The sequence below is a fragment of the Fulmarus glacialis genome, unplaced genomic scaffold, assembly GCF_000690835.1.
Source record: "Fulmarus glacialis isolate BGI_N327 unplaced genomic scaffold, ASM69083v1 scaffold2878, whole genome shotgun sequence".
Classification (NCBI taxonomy): Eukaryota; Metazoa; Chordata; class Aves; order Procellariiformes; family Procellariidae; genus Fulmarus; species Fulmarus glacialis.
In genome coordinates, this window is record NW_009227407.1 from 92,145 (window position 1) to 113,498 (window position 21,354).

At 41.0% G+C, this 21,354-nt stretch overlaps 1 protein-coding gene across 4 annotated transcripts in view; it reads left to right on the forward strand.

Moving 5' to 3' along the window:
- The window catches only part of KCNC1 (potassium voltage-gated channel, Shaw-related subfamily, member 1), a 112,968-nt gene extending 92,122 nt beyond the window's left edge, over window positions 1–20,846 (forward strand). Inside the window, exons 2-4 of one of the 4 annotated variants that reach the window (XM_009583123.1) lie at window positions 2,140–3,073; window positions 17,569–17,757; window positions 20,540–20,846. In XM_009583123.1, coding sequence (XP_009581418.1) covers window positions 2,140–3,073; window positions 17,569–17,757; window positions 20,540–20,604 — 1,188 coding nt within the window. In that variant the 3' untranslated portion in view covers window positions 20,605–20,846. Of the gene's footprint in view, window positions 1–2,139; window positions 3,074–17,568; window positions 17,758–19,720; window positions 19,858–20,539 lie in introns of those variants that run through there. The other 3 variants (XM_009583125.1, XM_009583122.1, XM_009583124.1) reach the window with 3 other exon arrangements.
- The last annotated feature ends 508 nt before the right edge of the window (window positions 20,847–21,354 follow it).

Sequence of the window (21,354 nt, forward strand, 5' to 3'; positions counted from 1 at the left end):
TCACATAACAATGCTATGATAGCCTGAAGCATTTAGGGGAATGTACTGGGTTTTTTTAAATCTGTGACAATGGCTAGGTTCTGATCTCTTTGGCAACAAAATTGGATTTGAAAAGCAAAAGAGCCTGTTTGCTTCTGTATCCTTCCAAGCTTATGTGCTCTTACTGGCCAAACACTGGCACAGGCGTTCCAGAGAGACTGTGGAATCTCCAACCTTGGAGATATTCAGCCCTGGACCAGACAAGAGCTTGAGCAACCTGGCCCAACTTTGAAGTTGTACCAAACGACCTCCAGAGGGCCCTTCCAACCTAAAAGATTCTGTGATTTTATTCTCTGCCAGTTTCTCTGTATTCTATGAAATGGTTCACCTCAAACTGTGGCAAATCCTTGCTTTTGACTTTGTTTGCTAATATGGAAGGTCAAGTGTAATTCTGTACTAGGTCTACCCAGGAAAGCAGACAGGAGGAACTTCTTGATTGCAGGAGAGCTTCAGTAGCTTGAAGCACATAGGTTATTTTTAACAATTTCTTTTAGATTATTGCACTGCATTTACTGGCTACAGACAATTAGAAGAAACTAGTTCTTTTTAACCCCTATTTTGGCTACACTGCTGAAAAAGGGACATTATGAATAACAGGACACTACAAGAATATTTGAATAATATTTTAATTACCACAGCTGCTTATGCTCATGAAGACAGTGAAATAATATCTTACGTGACGTCTCTTGCCAAGGTGACACACAAGACAAACAGGAAGATAACAGATGTAGGGAGTGAAATGGAAAGAGGTATTACCATTACTGTACCACTCCTACACACAAAGAGACTTCTTAGATATATGCAAACTACTTAATTGATTAAAAGAGGATTGAGCAGAGGAACTGTGGTTACAAGAGTTGTGAATTTTGGCCTGACTGTACCCCTCAATTATCCTGGAATACAACCAAGAGATCTTCTTTAGGCTGAGGAAAGTTTGAGAAAAGCTGAGAGAGTTGGAGTTGTTCAGCCTGGAGAAGAGGCGGCTTCGGGGAGACCTTATGGCAGCCTTTCTATACTTAAAGGGGGCTTTTAAGAAAGAAGGGGACAGACTTTTTAGCAGGGCCTGTTGTGACAGGACAAGGGGGAATGGTTTTAAACTAAAAGAGGGTAGATTCCGACTAGATATAAGGAGGAAATGTTTTACAATGAGGGTGGTGAAACCCTGGCACAGGTTGCCCAGAGAGGTGGTAGATGCCCCATCCCTGGAAACATTCAAGGTCAGGTTGGACGGGGCTCTGAGCAACCTGATCTAGTTGAAGATGTCCCTGCCCATGGCAGGGGGGGTGGACTAGATGACCTTTAAAGGTTCCTTCCAACCTAAACTATTCTATGATTCTATGAAAAGCAGGAACTGAAGCAGAAGAGGCAAATACTTCTAAGATAAGTACTTATTGACTTTGGGGGTTACTACCACCTTCACTGTAACTTGATTAACCAAATTGTAATCCAACAGCCTTAGAAAAGATTCATCTGGTTCTGGTACAGGTCTTACATTGTAATGAGAATCTCTTCAAGAAAACTTTGTCTGGTAAAATCCAACAGATCTGTCTCCTTTTGGATCAGCTGACAGGCTTACCTGAAGCCTCTTTCTTCCCCTTCCTGTTCCATACCCCCAAAAGATCTGGAGAAGGGAACTGAGAACAGAGATGTTTACTCTAGGAGAGCTCAGTTTGATATGTGACTGTTCCTCAACCTGTCCCTGGGATTTGGCAAGAAAGTCTGATGATGCCAAGCAGGATTCTGCTCCTTGCTGTAGAGCCCACTTGGGACTGCCACTAGTATTTACTAGCAGCTTACTGAGATCTGAATTACCACAACTGTCACTAAGCTGGGAGCGGGAGGCAGCCACCATACCACTGACACAATGCTGCAAAAAGACTCTTGCATGACAGTTGTCCTAGAAGCTGTGCTCTGTCTTTAAGACCAGGAAGTAACAGAAGACCAAGTTCAGGCAGGTAGAATTTCAGTATGTCCTTAACCTTAAATCCCACAGAAAGCTCGGAGATTTAAACGGCTCTTGTCTCTCCCTGGTGTTTCAGAATCAAAGCCCCTGTACTTAACCTACTGTTTAACATTTCTCTCATATCTATCTTTCCACAGTATGTGGCATTTGCCTCCCTCTTCTTCATTCTGGTCTCCATCACCACCTTCTGCCTCGAGACCCATGAGAGATTTAACCCCATTGTGAACAAGACAGAAACTGAATTCATCGGGAATGACACCCAGGTGCGGCACTACAGGGAAGCAGAGACTGAAGCCTTTCTCACCTACATCGAAGGTGTCTGTGTGGTCTGGTTTACATTTGAGTTCTTGATGAGAGTCACTTTCTGCCCAAACAAGGTGGAATTTATCAAAAACTCTTTGAACATCATTGACTTTGTGGCCATACTGCCTTTCTATCTAGAGGTTGGACTCAGTGGCCTGTCTTCCAAAGCTGCTAAGGATGTCCTGGGCTTCCTCCGTGTAGTCCGTTTCGTGCGAATCCTGCGAATTTTCAAGCTGACCCGCCACTTCGTTGGGTTGCGGGTCTTGGGACACACCCTCCGCGCCAGCACAAACGAATTCTTGCTGCTCATCATATTTTTGGCATTGGGCGTCTTAATCTTTGCCACGATGATCTATTATGCCGAGAGAATAGGTGCTAAACCAAATGACCCTAGTGCCAGTGAACACACACACTTTAAAAATATCCCCATCGGCTTTTGGTGGGCTGTTGTCACCATGACGACCCTGGGCTACGGAGACATGTATCCTCAGACTTGGTCAGGCATGCTGGTGGGGGCCCTCTGTGCTCTCGCTGGTGTGCTGACCATTGCCATGCCTGTCCCTGTCATTGTGAACAATTTCGGAATGTATTACTCCTTAGCTATGGCTAAGCAGAAGCTACCAAAGAAAAAAAAGAAGCATATCCCGAGGCCACCCCAGCTGGGATCCCCCAATTATTGTAAATCTGTCGTAAACTCTCCACACCACAGTACTCAGAGCGACACTTGCCCACTGGCCCAAGAAGAAATTTTAGAAATTAACAGAGCAGGTAGGAAACCTCTTAGAGGAATGTCCATCTGACCGTTAACCTCCATCCCACGTAGTGATTTAAGATTCAGCCAGACTGCTTTCTTAGAGCAATGGGTAGCACATTTATCCATTCTAGTCCCACCATCACACAGTGAATAATATGTGTGAAGTCTAGGTTGCAGGGACAAATGGTACAGTGGAGGCTGATGTGCAAAACTAAGGATGAGAGCACGCTCTAGGAGCCCAAACTTTGGTCCTGGTTAAGGGCATACAAGTCTCAAGATATTTTGAAGAGCTGTTACATCTAGTGGAAGAATTTTGAGAGTTCTACAGCTATGTTGCTGGACTGTGTAATGCATCTCAGAGGCTCCTGAGAGCTGAATGCTTCACAGAGCAGAGTAGGAGCCAAGTACTCAGCAATTACAGTGTTTTCTGACAAAATAGGGCTGGAATTTGAAACAGCCAGATGCTTTCTCATTTGTTCCCATTTGGGACCTTTCAGCTGTTTTAAATGGCAGATATTGTACATCTCATTACAGAAACTAGGTGCCTAGTAAGTTGAAGGGACAACTATGCCATCATGCATATTCATGAGACAATCCCGTCTCTTTCTGACGATTAACTGCAAAGTAGAACAACAGCTCAAATTCTTGACACTAACGCAAAATGACTCACTCTGAGACAAGACTAGCTGTAAGGATGTTTATTCCATGGCATGCAAATCAATCTATTCTATAATATTCCACTAGAATTTAGCATTTAGAACTATGAAGAGTTTTGAACCACATTTTTTAAAACATGCTCCTTTTGCAAGTATGGGTTGGTGAGTTACAGCTCTTTCAACCTTCTAGCAGCAAAGGCCAACTGGAGAAGGTCTGACTGGTCCTTACTGGCTGGTTTGGCCTAAACAGTGATCGCCTCATAATATGGCATTCTTATTTTTAATTATACTGATTCATGTTAGCAATAGGTGAAACCGGAGCAAAATTAATCATACTAATTCTACTGGGAGGGGGGAGGGAAATGGAAAAAATACTAGTCACCATGGAATATATTATAATATCCCATGGCTAGTGGTTAATTATGGGAATATCTCAGTTTTATGAGAATCCTCCTATAGCACATAAAGTTACGGGGCTCCAATTTGGTTATTTAAACCCCATAATCTACCTCTACCCATGGAATATCACTATTTATTCTATGGAGTAATTTCAAAGTAGATAACCATGTTGAAAACAAAGCCAACTTCATTTTTGGCAGATGTTCCAGCCAAGTTGCATAGTAGACATTCTTCAGCCTGTTCAGAATATCCCCCTGTGTTGTATTAGATAGAACAGATCGCTAGTCAAGTGATTTTAACTGACATCTAGTCAAAAAGAGATGTTTGGAAAAAGCTAGCATATACCTATGATGGTCTTGTGTTATCATTTTTTTACTTTGAAGAAAATTCTAATTTGTTACTCATTGTGAGTGAGGTATTCTCTCGTCATCTCATAGCCATGCATGTTGATGTCATTGTGAGAGGCACAAAGAAAGTGAGACTTTCCTTTGTGTGTGACTTCACCAATGCCAATGCTAATTTTGGAGGGGAAGAGCTGGTGGGAACCTTTCTCTTCTTTTCTATTCTCTTCTCTCTTCTTTTCTTATTTCTTTTCCCTTTTGTGCAACTATGTAAAAACCATTCAGAAGGTAAATAGCTTTCATTTTTTTTGTTAAAGGCTATTCCATTGCAACAGGCCAATCACAATTCACGTGACTGATAGACTGTCTCTTTCCTATTGTATCTTTGGTGCATAAGCGTATGGTTTTATCATCCATTCCCCTCAGGTTGCAAATGCTTATCACAACTCATGTCCAAGCAGCAAACTTCCTCATAAGTAGGTGTCTTTGTGGCATCACGTATCAAGAGGGAAATAGGACAGAAACAATATTGCGTGTCTCCTACTGTGAGCAATATGCCAACTACCCATTTGTAACACGCAAGAGGCGCCAGACTCTTGAGTACTTTAGCAGTCAGCTACAGAGTGACTTTCTTCTCAGAAATCCCTTGCTTTATAAAGTTCCTTCCATTACCTACCCTGGTCCTCTCTGGGAGCTAGAGGACTAAGAACTCTACGAGTTCAGTGCAATTCCACACTGGTATCCTGAGAATACGTGTAACTTTGGTTCAATGTGGAACTGGTTTGCCACCATCAGTGCTCTAAAATCAGCTGTTACCACAATATCCATGAAGTATTGATAGTAACAGCAACTTATCTATTTCTGCAATAATTAAGAGAGACTATTTTTATATACGTATGCAAGCATATATATTTTAAGAAGTAACAAAGCACACATACTTCAGCTAACAAAATGTTAGTGTTGGTAACACTGTTGCTGGAGTTCTGTTTCTGATAATTATTATGCACCATTAGCAGCAAAAAAATATTGCCTGCATCTCTTAGCATCCTAATAGGGAAAAGAAAAGTAAAAAATAGTAAGATCAGAACTGTTAAAACACGACCTGCATTGCCTTGGATGTTGAGGTTCACTTACGTAATATGAAGCATTCGTAGGCACTGACTTGTTCCTGAAACTATAACCTGCACATTATATGAAAACAGAGACTTGCAAGCAGTGAATGTTTCCCATACTGTAAAATATTTGGATTGGTTAACAGCATCTAGCTGTAAACAACCAGTTAACATTGTACTAGGAACACAGAATGGGTGCCTAACGTTTCTAAAATAATGCCTGTGTTGTCCAAGATATTTCTTGTAATTTTTAACTGTAAAGCTTTGGTGTGACAGTGTCTAGGTGATATAAGGTCATACGCTGTATACCTAATATGTTATTCCAAAAAAAGCCTGTTTAGCTGCTCAGGTGTAAAGGACATCGCATGACGTTATTAATTCCATATATTATGTGTGGTGGAATGATTAAACACTTCACAAAACAGTGACAAGTATGAAATAGTTCCACATATGACTATCTCTCTATAGCCCTCTCATGCACCGAGTCAGCAGTTCACAGCCATTCTCGGTCCACGCGCACAGGGCCAAGGGGGCTCTGCGGAGAGCTCTGCACAGCCACGGCCCAGTGCCTCCTCTCAGGCTAAGGAGCATTTTCCTGGCACAGACATGCAAAGAGCAGAACTTTGCCCACAGGCTGCACAGCTGCTGCCAATGATGCTATGGTCATTTGCAGGCAAATCAAAGATGGTTTGAATTTAAATTCTGGTAGGTTTGAATTAAATTTTTAAATTGTCCCCAACACTCTCAGCAGCTCAGTCCTGGGCTAATCTACACCTGGCAGGAGGGTAACTTTAAATAACAGCACTTGATTTTAATTTGATATAAAGAATGTCAGACTTTGACTCTACCATGCCTCCCCTTTCTGCAGCAACCCTTCCTGCTCTCCATCCCATCCAATCCCATCAATGGGTGGTTGGGAAAGCAGCAGAAGGGGAGGAAAGGCACTTCAGAGGAGAGGATGGCAGAGCTACTGCTACAAGCGGGCCTTCACCAGCAGCATTAAGAAAGTAGAGATTTCCTCTATACAAAAAATCTTCTTTAAGGCAGTTTCTGATACCCGTAAATTCTCAAGATACTGCTTATATAGTGCCTGGAGGAACTGGGCCTGATACAAAGGAGCAGATCTCACCTGGCCAATTTCACTAAAACTCCTCAACCCGGGGATATCTCAGACTATAGAGGACAAGGTGTCCCCTTACTTAAAATATACAGACCAAGTTCTAGCATCACCATGTCAAACCACTAACTTTGTTATGTTGCAGTGTTGTTTACAGACCCCATTCAAGATCAGGGCTTCCTTTTGCCATTGTTGTACATGTGACAACCACTATATTACAATCAAATACCCAACAAGCTAAGAAGACAGCAAAGAGAAAATGGAAGTAATCTCCAGTATTTTCATTTGACACAGGGCTTAATTTAATTGAGCGAGATCACTCGAAAGGTCTGTGGCAAAGCCACTGGTTGAACATAAGTAAATAAGCATCAGTCAACCATAGTCTACTGTGCTGCAGTGTCTTTTATCTAAAGGCTTCTGAGTATTCCAATCCGTCAGTATCACAACAGAAGCAAAATAAAAAAAAAGCAAAGCAAAATTTGCTTCACACAGAAGTAAAGCAGAAAAAGCCAGTTTCAACCGCTTAAACTCAGCTGATTTCTGTCCCAAACCACACACTGTCCTACAGGTATAAGTAATTTATCTCAGTACACATACTGAAATACTTTAAGGTACAAGTTTGTAAGAAAACCTCAAAACGTGCAAAACAAATCTTGAAAGCTCTCCGTTTTGTTTTGAAAGTGTTACTCAGCTCTTCAGTCCCTCTCTTCTGTGAGCTGTGTGCTTACCTGAAGGATAGGTTGACTGCATGGTTACATCTTGAAGTTGCCATAAGATGAAATGGTGAATGTAATTTTCCAACACTGTAAAAGAAATTTAGAATATGAATGGAATTCATAACTTCATTTGATGTCGACGGTACTGTTTGGTGCCACAGAGCAATGTAGAATGTATCCATAATACATAAGCACAGGTGGTGGGTTATTTTGGGTTTGTTCAGAGATCTACCCCAACCTTTCATTGTTTTCATACATATATTTACAACACCAGGACACACAGTGTTTATATTGACTTTAATATGGCTAAAATAAGAATTTCTTACCTCTCTGATCCCCTCTGCATGCAGCTTCACTTAAGCTATACTCCAAGGATATCGTACCTTCATACAAACATATTGTGCAGCCTTTTTCACCGTGTACTGATGGCAAAATTCTCTACTCATTGCATAGCTGTAAAATATGGAAGAAATATTACTAGAATTCAGGCACCTAAGAAGAGAGGGAAAATGTCTGTCATTACTAATAACAGTCTTCGGCTTCAGAAAAACTTCTGTTGTTGTTTTACTTACCTGCCCAAAAAACAATTTTCCGTAACCCATTCCTCAACTATCCCTATGTCTGAATAGTTAAAGCAATCCAAGTCTATCACTGACAGAGGGGAACCACATAGTTATAGTGACTTCAGTGTACTCCATGGTCAGATGAACGGGAGCAAGCTGTGACATTAGGAACCTATTATTTCAATGCAATTTCCTGAGAGAGAGCTGATCTCCTTTTAAAAAAATAACATCGAATTACCCATTTCAGCTTTATCACTCACACTTTCTGAAGGAGCTGCTCTTTTCTCAGGGCTTCATTTTTCATCCCTTCTGTCACCGTAACCTAACTAACCTGTATTCCTTGTGCAACACACCGGTTCTAACGTCAGAAGTCTGCTGAGCGCTGTAATTCTAGTGCCAATGCTCAGTGGGAGCTGGGGACTCTTGGCAGTTCTTGTCCCAGGCCCATTATGCTGCCTAACATTTCGCTGTAGTCTGTGAACTTCAGTGGCTTTTATGGGTAGCAAAGCATTGTTAAAGCCATAGGTATGTAGTCACTGTGGTGGTCCTTCAATCCACAGGGAAGCAAATTCTCTGATCAAATGCCTTAGAACGTTAAAAAAAAAAAATCTCATCTAATTTTAGTGTCATAAAACCTTTGACCCTCTCTGTAAGATGGACAGTAGACAGCAATAGAACTGCAAAGAGTTTAGGTCCGTTTCAGCTCAAAAGACTTGGAGTTTAAATGTGCTGGACATAAAAATATTAAAAAGGCAGTAGAAAAGATAATAGGGAGATGGTTTTTCTTTCCTCCTTATACTTAGCCTTCCTAGCCTTTAAAAGTCCAAAATTCATCACTCCAAAATAGCAAATGAGGTAATGATTGCATCTTAATGTCACTGAAAATGGAGTCTTCTGGATCGAATGTAGAAATTGTAACAGCTCAAAATAAAAGGAATAACACTCAGCTCTTCTCATCTAACTTAAGATGCATTTGCCTGAGTTCGCCCTTATATTGGAAGAAGAGTCAGGTTGTCTCGGAGAGTAATTCACTCATTTATGATCTGAATTGCCCTCTGGAGGTGGCTTTCTCCAAAGTGATCTCAGGTGACTGCAGCTCTAACTTAAGATCCTCAGTTAAGTGCCTACAGTTAGGTGGAAGCAATTGGGATCTATTCCTTGCCCCCGCCCCACGTGGCATTTCTGCAATCTCATAGCTGTGGATCACACACAAAGCAGAATTTGTAACTAATATAATGTAATACTTTGTTGTACAATTATTCATCTGTCATATCTGTAGAGATACAACCGGTGGGTGTCACTTGTACTATGGTGCTTGTTTACTTTAGAATTTGAGTAAAAAATAACATCCTCTATACCAAGTCATTTGAAAACAAAAAGGAGGAGCTATGAATTCAAGCACAGCGCTTTGGGTTTCCCGCTTTTCTCTGGCATTATGTGAGACATTACAAAAAAAAAACCAAACAACCTCTCCACACAGCCCCCTGTGGTCTGGCCACAGGCAGGGACGAGTGTGTGTAGGGGCAGGACTGCACTAAGCTGAAAAAGAGTCGCACAACTAAATAATAAATCTTAGGACTTTTCATGCCTTAATAACTTAATGAGCACGAGGCACTTTTAGTGATGGGAAAAAACAGATACAAGCACTCCAGCCAAATAAGGCCAACCTGTGCCAATCCTCCAGCACAAGGCAGATGAAACTATGGTAAATCCTCTTTCTCAAGTACGTGCCTGCCACTGCAGCTCTCATGCCATCCAGTGCAGAACGCATTCCTGGGATACGAAAGAGGTACTCTTGGCATTTCTCCCTTCTGCTGGACTGAGTACGACTGGTGTTTGCAGGACAGATACAACAAAAGGCACCTCTCTGCAAGAAGTACGTTTCTGCTGCAGTAGAACTAGATAGACAGGATGACTTACCCATTACTACAAAAGGCCAGGGACAAAAAGGTCTAGGGTGTGAGGTCCCAGTTCTGTGCCCAGTCCACTTGCTTATATCCCTCTTACTCTGTACTTGCTGGAAATTTTCTCCAAGCCTTTTGGCTACTTGCTTGTCTGTTTATAAGCACAAAGCCGAAATAACAAGCAATCTAATTCATCCATGCTCCATGTCTCAGACACCTTCCATACTGTACAGATCATCATACTGTATTCCTCAGAGTGGTAATATAAGATTGTAGCATGAGTCACCTGACTGCATTTTCCTGCAACCTCTACCTGACCTGTCAACGACCCACTGTGCTCTACAGAATACAGTGTTAGTGAGACTCTCAGAAGTCCAGGACGGGTATGAGTGAAACCCCAGAAGTGTCAGGATAAAACAAGGAAGGATCTTCCAGAGCTCTTTGCACTTCCAGGAGCAACAGTTCTCAGCACTGCATTAAGCACATATCCAATAATACCTGTAATAGCAAGACGCACTGGATCTACTTAACTAGAGCTCCTGTATTTCCTCTAGCGGTACCAATAGCTAGGCAGCCAACGTACTGTCACCTCACTTCAAGAAGTAGTACCTCTCAAAGGTGATATTGTCTGGGAGTGACGTTACTATGTTGGCCAGTTAGTACTGGGAGAGGCGGTCACCACCGTCACTGGAGTGCCTTTACTGGGGGACACGGCTTTCTGGAGGGACCCAGGTCAACACGGTGGTGAGTAAATGTTGAAGAGGTAGGTTGGGTTGGAAGGATTCTGCGTATTCATGTAGCGTACTAAATTCTGCTCTCGTGCCAGTGTGAAGTCCATCAGTGTGATATCTACTCAGAAAAGCTTCATAGCAACTTTCAAAATATGCAGTAATATAAAAATCAGGAATCTTTAATAAAGATACCTAGAACTAATAAAGATTTTTATTTTAATGGCCTTAGAATATTGGGGTAACTAAAACTGAGTTTTTATATAGGAATCTTAATTCTTTTACATGTTCTTCACATTTTCTCTCTCTTTTTCTCTTTCGCTCTGTTTGTTAACATTTACTTGTTATTACTGTACGTTGCTTGCAACTTATGTATGTTACAGACTGTCACATTTTATTCTGTGAAGTTTTTCTCCAATTCCCATCAACCTGAGCTCCATGTTGGGCAGCCGAGGAGATTACAATACAGTTCTTTAATGCAAAAGAACAAGGAATGTCACAGACTATAGGTAACTTCACTGAGGTTGTGACACAAAACCTGATGCGAGGTATTAATGCAAAGAGTAAGTACGTGGTATGACAATAGAACTACTTAGTTAAATTACCTTCTTTTTTTCAGATAGTCTGCATGGGAAAAAATAATTTTCATTACTCTCCAGCAGAAAAAATTCCCAAACCTACCAATTTAGGATTTTTTTCACTGCCATTTTGAAAACCAGTAATGCCCATGCTGATGCATCATTACTCATTTTCAAAGGTTTAAACCCATACTTTCTATGCTGTTCTTCTCTATGCTATACTTCCTTCCATACTCTCCAAGCCATAATTTCATAATTTCATCATCCTTTGTCTGTGGTTTAATATTTCTTCTCCATAATTCTTTTTCTAATTTAATATAGTTATATCCCTTTCACTCTAAGGACCTGATTTAACAACAATAAAAATGAGCCCCTACCCATGGGATCCACGTTTCTTAATTCTGCATGAGGCTCTGGAGCCCATAAAAATTGATTTCTGTAGCCAAAGATGGTCTGGCACAGAAGCATCATTGTTATTTTGCTGAATCAGGTCCTGAGCAAAGTATTTTGTTTAAAATCTCCCCCAATTACCCCCAAACTCTACTTTGAAAGAATGATAAAAAATAGGCGATAGATGTTTCTGATAATTTTCTAGAGGGACAGCATTATTGCTACTAATCCTATTCTCAATGTCAGTAAATTCTATGTTAACTCAGAAATCACTATAGCCATGTGCTAACTCAAGAAAAGCATATTTTTCTCAGTGTGCAGTTCCTTTACTTCCTGATTCGCTATTATGCTCTGACCGTCTCTTAATCAGTGAAGAAGGACAGCCGAGTTTAGACGGAGTCTAGTATAAAAAAATAAAATTATTTCTACTGATGCAATTGATGAGTGGCCAATGAATATTAATGAGCAGTAAACACTATCCAGGCAACTAAAACAGAGACAACTTGCTAACAGGAGTGAAATTTGAATTAATGAGACTCAAGAGATTAGGGAATTGAACTGTAAATATTTCCTTTCCATGCAACATCTCAGAGAGAAATTTAGGGATATAAAGTCAATGGGTATTTTCAGATGCTGAGCAGCTCTTATCTGAATACTTGGATTCATACTCTTAACTTCATCATAATCATTTGCTCAGCACAAGAAGTACCAGGCAAAAGTGATGCTGCAAAAGGAGAATGCAAAAGTGAGGATGCAAAAAGGAATGTAAAATCTTTCCGTTTTCTCTGGAATAAAGACAACTGGGAAATTCTGTCCCGCAGGAGCAACTACAGCAGCCTCACAGCTGCTCTACTTCCCCCTTCCAGCTAATAGGCTTGTAGCTAAGAACAGCTAGAGCACAGCAGTTCTCCACCCTCACCTTGGCCATGCCAGCTCTGTTCCTGTACTCTTCTGTCACTAGCCCAAGAGCCAGGGAAAACCATCATACCAAGAGTTTCCTATTGTCAGCATAGTATGACACAACTAATGTTTGCCACATTAACAGCCCTTTTATATCACCAGAAAAGTGCAAGAAGACTGAAAAACAGAAGAGTAATTAACTCGCTCAATGGACAACATGCCATTACTTTCTTCAGGGATCCAAGTTGCATTAAAGGTCTCTGCTGTGAGGGACCTCATGGAGATCCTTCTTCAAAAGAGACTTCAGGCAGCTACTGTGCACGTTAGGCTTAGTGACAAGGGTTTAAAATGAGCAAATGAAAATTACCCTCAAGCTCTGAATGAGAACCAAAGGACACTCTCAATTGGTGAGGAGTGGGACTACCCACAGACTGTAATAATGGCAATCCCAGGTTTGGGATCAGGGCTATAAGAGCACAGCTGAGATCTAACCAAGCTGTAGATTCATTTTTAGGTGTACATGGGGTGGTGGTGTGGAATGTAACTTTAGTCAGATGAGGTCTCCCCAGTAGAAAGAACTTCATCTTTCAAGCAACTTCCTTTCTCAGTTCTGGACCTGTTTTGCACTTAACTGCTCCTACCTCCTTCCTGCTTGTCAACCCCTTCCCTTGTAACAGGGCTGCAAAACCTTGAAATCCCCCAAGCCTTTGTGGAATGGCAAATGGCTATTTAGGGAAGTTGTAGGTACTCAGGCTGGGTCCTTGTCTCTTTTAATCCTTAAACAAGAATAGCCAGGAGGAAGACAGTCTGTGTTCTTCTGGAAGAGATTGCCAGTGACCTAATGTGACCAAAGGAAACAGTACTATGTCTCTTAATTGCTGTGTTTCTGATCTAGGGCTGAGAAGACCCCATCTTCTTTAGCACAATGTCAAAGAATCTGGCAGGGTTCATGTAGCCAGATATTGACTAATGGGTAAATATGCATGGATACCATGCTATGAATTGTGGAGTTTCTCTCAGCCCTGTTTCAGTCAAAGTGGTTACGACCTACAGAAGTTCCTATAAGGACTGAAAAAGGCACTGGATTTCCAATCCTGTAAGGACTGAAAATGGTCCACGCTCAGAGTGCCTTTCAACTCATCCAGTCGTTGGGGTAAGTGACAACTTCACAGCTCTGTAGACACGAGAGACAAAGGAGGAGGGGCAGCTACAACCGCAAAAGGAAGCAGTGTGAGTTAGGACCATCCCTGGCCTACACACAACTTCTGAAGACATCTAAGCTAAGAAGGGTAGACCAGGAACTTGTTTCTTGGCAGCTGTTGGAGAAAGGCAGTGTTTGCTTAAGGAAAGAGGACTGGGTTCCAGTGTAGGAACCACTTCTGTAGAAGTGCCACATTTCCAAGCACAGGCTGAGGTCAATGAATATATCATACAATTATGTCCACTGATAGTCTGAACGTAAGATGCAGTTCAAATAGGTGGAGATTCAGTGTCAGACTCTAGCTTATAATCAAAACCAGCAGCACTGGTAAAGCCTCTATGACAGTGTGCCACCATTTGCTATGACAAAAGAGATGAGCCACGCAGCAAGTACATGGGCAGTCTCTGCTGTCCTTCTGCACAATAAGCAGACTATACTAATGCAAAATACAGCAGTTTTCCTAAGTTTTTTTTTTTTTTTTTCAGAATCCCTCCCCCTCATTTTGAAATTCAGTGTTCGCTTGGAAACACCCGAGGCATTTTAAAAGTACTTTTCTGCAAATGGAGACAGATGAGACAGGAAAAAAAGAAAGTGGAAACCACACAAATGAGGTAGTTGTGAAACAAACTACTCACCTGGGAGATCTGCTGAATGCTTTCTTTAGCCTCTCAGCCAAATCTCTGCAGGAGAATGTTTAAAGCTGGTGCAGTTAACTAGGTATTCACAGATAGGACAATTATGGAGATAAGGTGCCAAGCTGAGAGTCAGAAGATTTTGTGTAAATAACCTCTTACATAGCAGTGGGCAAGTCACTTCATTGCACGGTAGTTTTACCCGTCTGCAAAACAGAGATGATAACATTGACTTTTCTTCATGGAACAGAACTTAAAGAACAAAAAATGCTGTACAAGCCTAATTCAGATTCTGCTAGCAGGGATGGAAAGACTCATGTGAATTTGGTAGGCCGGAATCAAGCCTTAGAAGTTTTAAGCACCTAGAAGTAGTTGTCATTGGTATAAATAGTCTGGTAGTCACCAGACAATAATGGTTTCAGTAGTTTTGCTTTACCTGGAGTTCTCTCAAACCCAAGGTCAATCTTGGGAAAAGCAAACATGCAAATTGCAACTTGAGAAATCGGCCTAAAATAACATCATTTCATTCCATCTTTAGACCTCATTCCTGAAATTGTTCAGCATGTAGATCTGCTAATGAAAACAATGGGAACTTCTCACTGCGGGCTGATGACATTGGTGATGTTTTCTTTATTCCCGTAACAGACTAATCACATATTAAATATCATGTGATTGCTGAGTCCTACCTTCAGAGAATTAGGTGCTGCAGACAGTGGTTTGGAACACAACTACTCTACGTAACACTTACTTACATACACCAGCAACAGATGCAGTCTTCTGTGCTGGTAATTTCTCTGCTTCCTAAATTGTTATTGTGGATTAGTATTGCTCTCCAGAATGTGATCCCTAAGGCATGGCCCATGCACGGAATATTCACGGGACATTAGTAGGACAGTTCAGTGATTTGCCCATGTCTCCAGCTACTCTGTTCTCTTCCTATTGAATAGAAATAAAATAGCAAGGTTGTGGATTTTCAACAAGTACAGAGAAAAATTCATCAGTGCTAAGGGACCCTGAAGAGGCTGCAAGAGCAAGTTCCAGCTCAAGTTGCTAGGGATGTATAATGCAATTTAAGACATTAATTCCAAGAAGGTCAATCTTTTTGTCATTCAGGCACAACAGAGCCTGCAAGCTGCTTCCAAAAGGATCAATGGCTGTTACCAGTGAGCAGCCTGACCCACAACCACTCTGCTCAGCGGTGTTTTGAGCTCCAGAAATGGACCAGTGCCCTCTCCATCACTAACAGTTTAGTTTGCAAACCCAGGCTCAGGTGTAGCAGTGGGAGTCTCAGAGATTTTAATGCAGGGCTCTGCTGACACAGCTGCCTCCCTCATTCCAGGATTAGAGCCATCAGCTTGTAGCGGTAGAGGCTTATGAAGAAGCCCAGTTCTTTGCTCATCCCCATGAGGACAGCAGCTCTCCCCAAACACAGTTAAGTGATTTTTAAATCAACAGCTCAGTACCTGCAATGTCACGGTTACTATGGCAGCCGTACCAGGTTTTTGTGCAGAGTGGTAGCAGTGAGTATTATGAACAGAAAGGAATTGCAACTCAGTGCAACCTCAAAACTTCAGAATCCTATTGAAATTAGCATCTACAAGTATTAAAATGCACCTATAGCTTTTGCCATTTTTTTAAAATGTATTGAGACCTAATTATTTCATTGCTCACAAACCAAAACATTACTACCTCCCTCTTTGGGGAAATAATTGGCTAATTCTGCATGGAGAAGAAAGGAGGCAGAGGTGAGATCTGCAGAAAACACTGTTTATGTTGTGACAAACCAGTGACATCTAAATAAAAGAAAAGGCATAGAATGCAATTACTGATGCATGGATAGATGCATAGTATGTGTCATATACACCTCTGTGTGTGTGTGCGCGCGAGTGTGCAAAGCAACAAATACAACTTGAAAAGGCTTCTCCCTACTACTCATCTATGTTGTCCATTTGAAACCAGAGGATCAGAATCATATCTCCAAACCCTACCTAATGTGTTTTTTTCTTTTGGGCTTGTTTTATTACTTGGCTTCAAAGCCATTGAAAAATAAATGACAGCATCACGTAGCGTTCAGAACAAGCTAGTACACAAATCTGGAAGAGGCACTGAAATTAAGTCTATCCATTGAGTTGAAGACTTGCAGGACCACTCGCTGCCTTATAGTGTCGAGGTAATAAGCATTGTGCAACCGAGGTGTAGGATGCTGCCAATACCACTCAGTTAACATATCTCAGCATTTGTGAAACTTCAGAAAGCACATTTTGACTGTTTTTCCCTCCCTTCAACCAAAATACTCATATCGAGCTGTGCCATATTTCGAGTATATTCTCAATACACTAATTTGCACTTTAAAACCCTAAAATAAATCCTACACTAAGTAGCACTTTAAATTGTTTTATAAATGACAAACAAGTCACACAGAGAAAACATACTATTCTCAGTCTATCCTCATGGGAATGTGTGGAGCAAAATGGGCAAATCTGACACCCTATTTTCATTATTTACAGGCGAGAGTAAATTTTACTCTATCTGTTTTCCAAATTCATGGCCTGCTGTAGTGTTTTCTATATGTAGTGTCCTGTGCTGGCATTGCAAATACTGTATGTGTTTCAGAGAACATCAGAAAATGGATTGCTATTTTAAAATCCACATTCTGCTGTCGTATTTCCATACGTAATGTACTCTGTGTGTCTAAAACGTGTACAGCCATTCTGCACGACTGATACGGGAAACGCTATAAAACAATCATCTGGGTAAATTTTGGGGAGGGGAAGAGCAGGAATTTTCCCCTCAATAATTATCGCACACAGGTATAAATCAGCACAAACAGTATATTTGAATATACTCAAATACTAAAACACAACTCACAGTCCACTGCCTCTCCAAAGCTCTGAGTGACAGTAGGCTTCATGACAAACAGGTCATTCATGCACCATCCGATGTCATGCAAAAACATAATAATCCAATTTCTAACTGCAGTGTTCTGCTCGCAGGACTAGGAACCAATGCACGCCCGTTTCTGAAACTGCCCCTCTATGTGGAAGTACAGGTGGCTGCTGTTACACCTAACGTGATCACGTTTTGTTTCTCCTCCCACTTAACAGACTTTATTTTATTTTGGTGCAGTGCACATGAACGCAATGTCTAGGACAGATGTGCTACCTTTTATAGTGTCGCTGTAGAACTCTTTAGCTGTGAACACTTAATTTGCAGCTGGAACTCTAATAAACAGTGCATAGTGTTTCAATAGCCTTCTGCTTATATGTTTGAAGATTCGAAACTGAATGGTGAGGTGGCCAAGGCGGCGCTGGCAAACGAAGACTGTCCCCACATAGACCAGGCTATTACGCCTGATGAGGGCCTGCCCTTTACCCGCTCTGGCACTCGGGAGAGATATGGACCCTGCTTCCTCTTATCAACCGGGGAATATCCCTGCCCGCCTGATGGAGGAATAAGAAAGGGTATGTAGCTGGGGTCCTGTAACCATGTAGTTAGCAACCGTTTTAAATAAATAAGAGAAAGTCAGCTATAGCTGTAGCACGCAATAGTGCGCTTGCTGTAGAGATGCACGTTTGGGCTGGAAACCACCACCTGATGTCTGCATTTGGAGTTTCTAACCTATTTCTTTCAGAAAGAAAAGCCTGAGGAGCTGTAACTACCCCGTGCAGCTATGCTAGGCAGTCGAGTCTTCCACTCCAGCTGGTGCAGTAAGCTATAGTGGAGGATGCTCTACAATGTCCTTAAATTAGCCCATCCTCCAAGGAGAGGCCAATTAACATTTCATAGCAATGAAGGTTTGCCACTTGAAAAGCTCACAGATTTTATCAGACTCTGAGAAGCACAGACTTGGAGGTGGCAGACAGAAAAGATGAAACACAAAACATCCTCAAGAAATATGAAATGGTTATTCGGCTACCTTGACAAAGCACTGAAACAAATTTGGATATTCATAGCTGTTTAGTTCAACAGAGAAGCATACAAGAACATCTGTTATCACAGGTGTCTTACAATTGGAAAATAATCAATCTAAAATCACTGTCCTTTCATAAATAAATCATTACTAGTTAGTTTCTCAGACTTCTGTCAGCTACAGATCTCTCAGAAGTAACTGCATTTTAGTTTGCTAATGGTCAGAATAATCTATTTAGCAACAGAAGTCAAATCAAATGAAAAAAAACCTTCTCTTCTTAAAATATGCTGTTTTGTTTAAATAATTTAACATGAGGAAACCATACAAACCAAAATTAAAGTTACATACATATATATGCATCAAAGTTGATAAGGAATGGGAAAACTGGAAAAGAAATCTCTCTCTCTTCAAATCAGTGTTTATCACTGGTGTACTGTATATAGTATATGATGTAGTCAATACTTTAAAACTGCAAAGATTGTATGATGTAACCATACACTGAGTATGGAGTATAGAATTCCCATGTGCCATTGTATGATGGGCAATAGTTATAGTAAATGCCAGTTATAGATAGTGTATGTATTTATAAGTTTAAAGCTTATCATCAACAAAGATATAGTTGGACCACAAAACTTTCATATGAAAGTATATCCTCTAAAATTTACCTTTGTAGCAAAGCGTTTTACTTGATTCTGTATTGGATAAGCATTGGCCACGTTCATTCAGGCTGGGCGAGTTCGGGTGGTTCCAGTGGATCAGGAGAACACTCCAAATGGCACATCCTTTGGGATGAGGAATGTATGGTTTTCACGATGCACTGCAACCGCCTCTCGTTACTGAATGGAACAGAGGCTGGTTGGCTAAAGAGTAATATACGTCAGCATATTGTTGGCCTGTCTGAAACACGTTGAGAGCATCTTAATTGTTGTTCCAACAGAATTTCATCCATAGTTTGTGCAACTCTCTGTACACTTGCTGAGCTGTTTTACGTGCATGTCTGGAAAAGAAGGGCGGGGGGAGGGAGGGGGGAAACCAAATGCATGCATTTTGGGGGGTTTTTTTCCCTTTTTTTTTTTTTAAATGCTGAGAACAAAGGAGTAGTATCTCTATAGCAACATAATAAATTCTTTGGATTTTGCTGCCTTTTCCCCCTCCTGCCCCCAAAGATACCAGAAACCTTAATTTTGCCTGAGGTGAAAATGCATGAAGTAGAAGGGAGAGGTATGCGTGTGTGTATGACGGAGACATTTTTTTAGGGTACAACCATGTTGCTGCCTGTAGGATCAATTACATAGCCTGACCATCCTTGAGAAATGATGAATTTTTTTTTATATATATATTTTTTTAAACTTGTTCTGTACTTCAATGGCCTTCTGAGTCATGTTGCAAGCGATACTACTCTCAGCATGTCTGTGCATGCAGATGCTATTGAACTGGCTACAATGTTGACCTCATTCTTAGTCCATTCTGTCATTGATCCAATGCTGTACTTTGCATTTTTCTTTTAAATGAAGGTTACGAAATGTCACGGAGCCTTAACAGCATAGCTGGCATAAGTGGAAAAGCGATAGGATTATCCTCAGTGTCTGCGCCCTACAGCTCTCCTAGTCCAGTGAGACGTTCTTGGTCTCCCATCCCATCTATTTTGTAGCATGGATCAGTAGCAGAGAATGGTCTAAAAAGCTTTATTTTCAATTAGCCTATGCTATGTTGCATATAATCCAGGTGACTAAGTCTGAAGATGCAATGTCTCACAGTAGCACCTGCTGGGAATGGTGTTACTACTGATGCTAGGTGACAACACTCCTAAATAGCACTCAGATGACAATAGGCAGGCATTTACGTAGTACTGGTGGGCCATACGTGCTGCATGGTATCAGTACATAGGATGAAGGGTAGATGCACCAGATAGTTTTCTTCCTGGTGCATCCTGCTAGTATATGCTTACTTTGGCTAATGGTGGATCTACTGGCTCTGTATGGAATGGGTTAGGCATTTAGTCGATGCTGAAACATGCCAACGATGGAAGATTTTGCTTTTCTCAGGATATTTTTGAGCCATAGGAACCCTGCAGGAGTTTGAGCAAACAAGCACAGTAGGATGAAACTTTGCATGGGCGCCTATTTTAAGCTGAAAGCAATACTCAGACACACTGTAGAGAGGTCTCAGTCTGGCTGACTGCATGGAAAAAAAAATCCTGTTGAAGAAGAATATGGCTGCCTCTGCATGTAGCTATTTCACCTTTTCCTCCTTCCTTTAAAACTAAGATGCCGAGCTTGATGTGAAAAGCGCAGGAAAGAAGCTCAAGTACTGATTGTATTCTTTACATGCAGATCTTTGCAAAGAAAGTCCAGTCATTGCTAAATATATGCCAACAGAGGCAGTCAGAGTGACCTGACAAGGCGAGATGGAGATGAACATTGATGGCTAATAAACATCTGTGTGGAACTGTGCAGGCATAGAAGACCTTCTCATTTGGACAAAGTTAACTCGCTCCATGCAGGTTTTATGGATGATTCTTCGTGGTTTTGGAGTTGTACTAGAGATGCAGGCTTTTTCTACGGCCAAAATGTAACAAAACTGTAGAAGATCCTCTTTTTTTTTTAATCTATTTTTTTGTTCCATAGCATGAATTGCATGAAGACAAAAATTGAAAAAACAAAAAACAAGAAACACTGCAAATGTATGATTAAGAAGAAAAAAAAGCAAAGTTATATATTTTCTTTCAAAGCTCTTTACTTTTACATACATTGTTGTAGCCAAAATGTAAAACATTATAAAACTGTACATTTCTTTGCTATGGATCGCTTCTTTTTGTATACAAGATACAGAGTAATGGTTTTAAAAAGTGCAATCAGGCAGTCATCGGTCATATTGACCATGCCTTCACAGTTCATCACACCAACATGGAAGTCAAGAACTTTTAATCCAACTAGAAGTGTATAAAAATAAGAAAAACTTTTTCCTGTCTGTTTTTGTTGGCATGCTTGTGACACATGGGACCTTCCTTCGGACCTGACAGTAACAGCTGGTCTAGATTTAATTTTCCAGCTCTGGTTATGTTGTATTTTATTGATGTATAGATCCAACGTAAAGACCCTTCATAAATTGTTCATATTAAGTAATCAGTATGAATTTTAAACAAAAG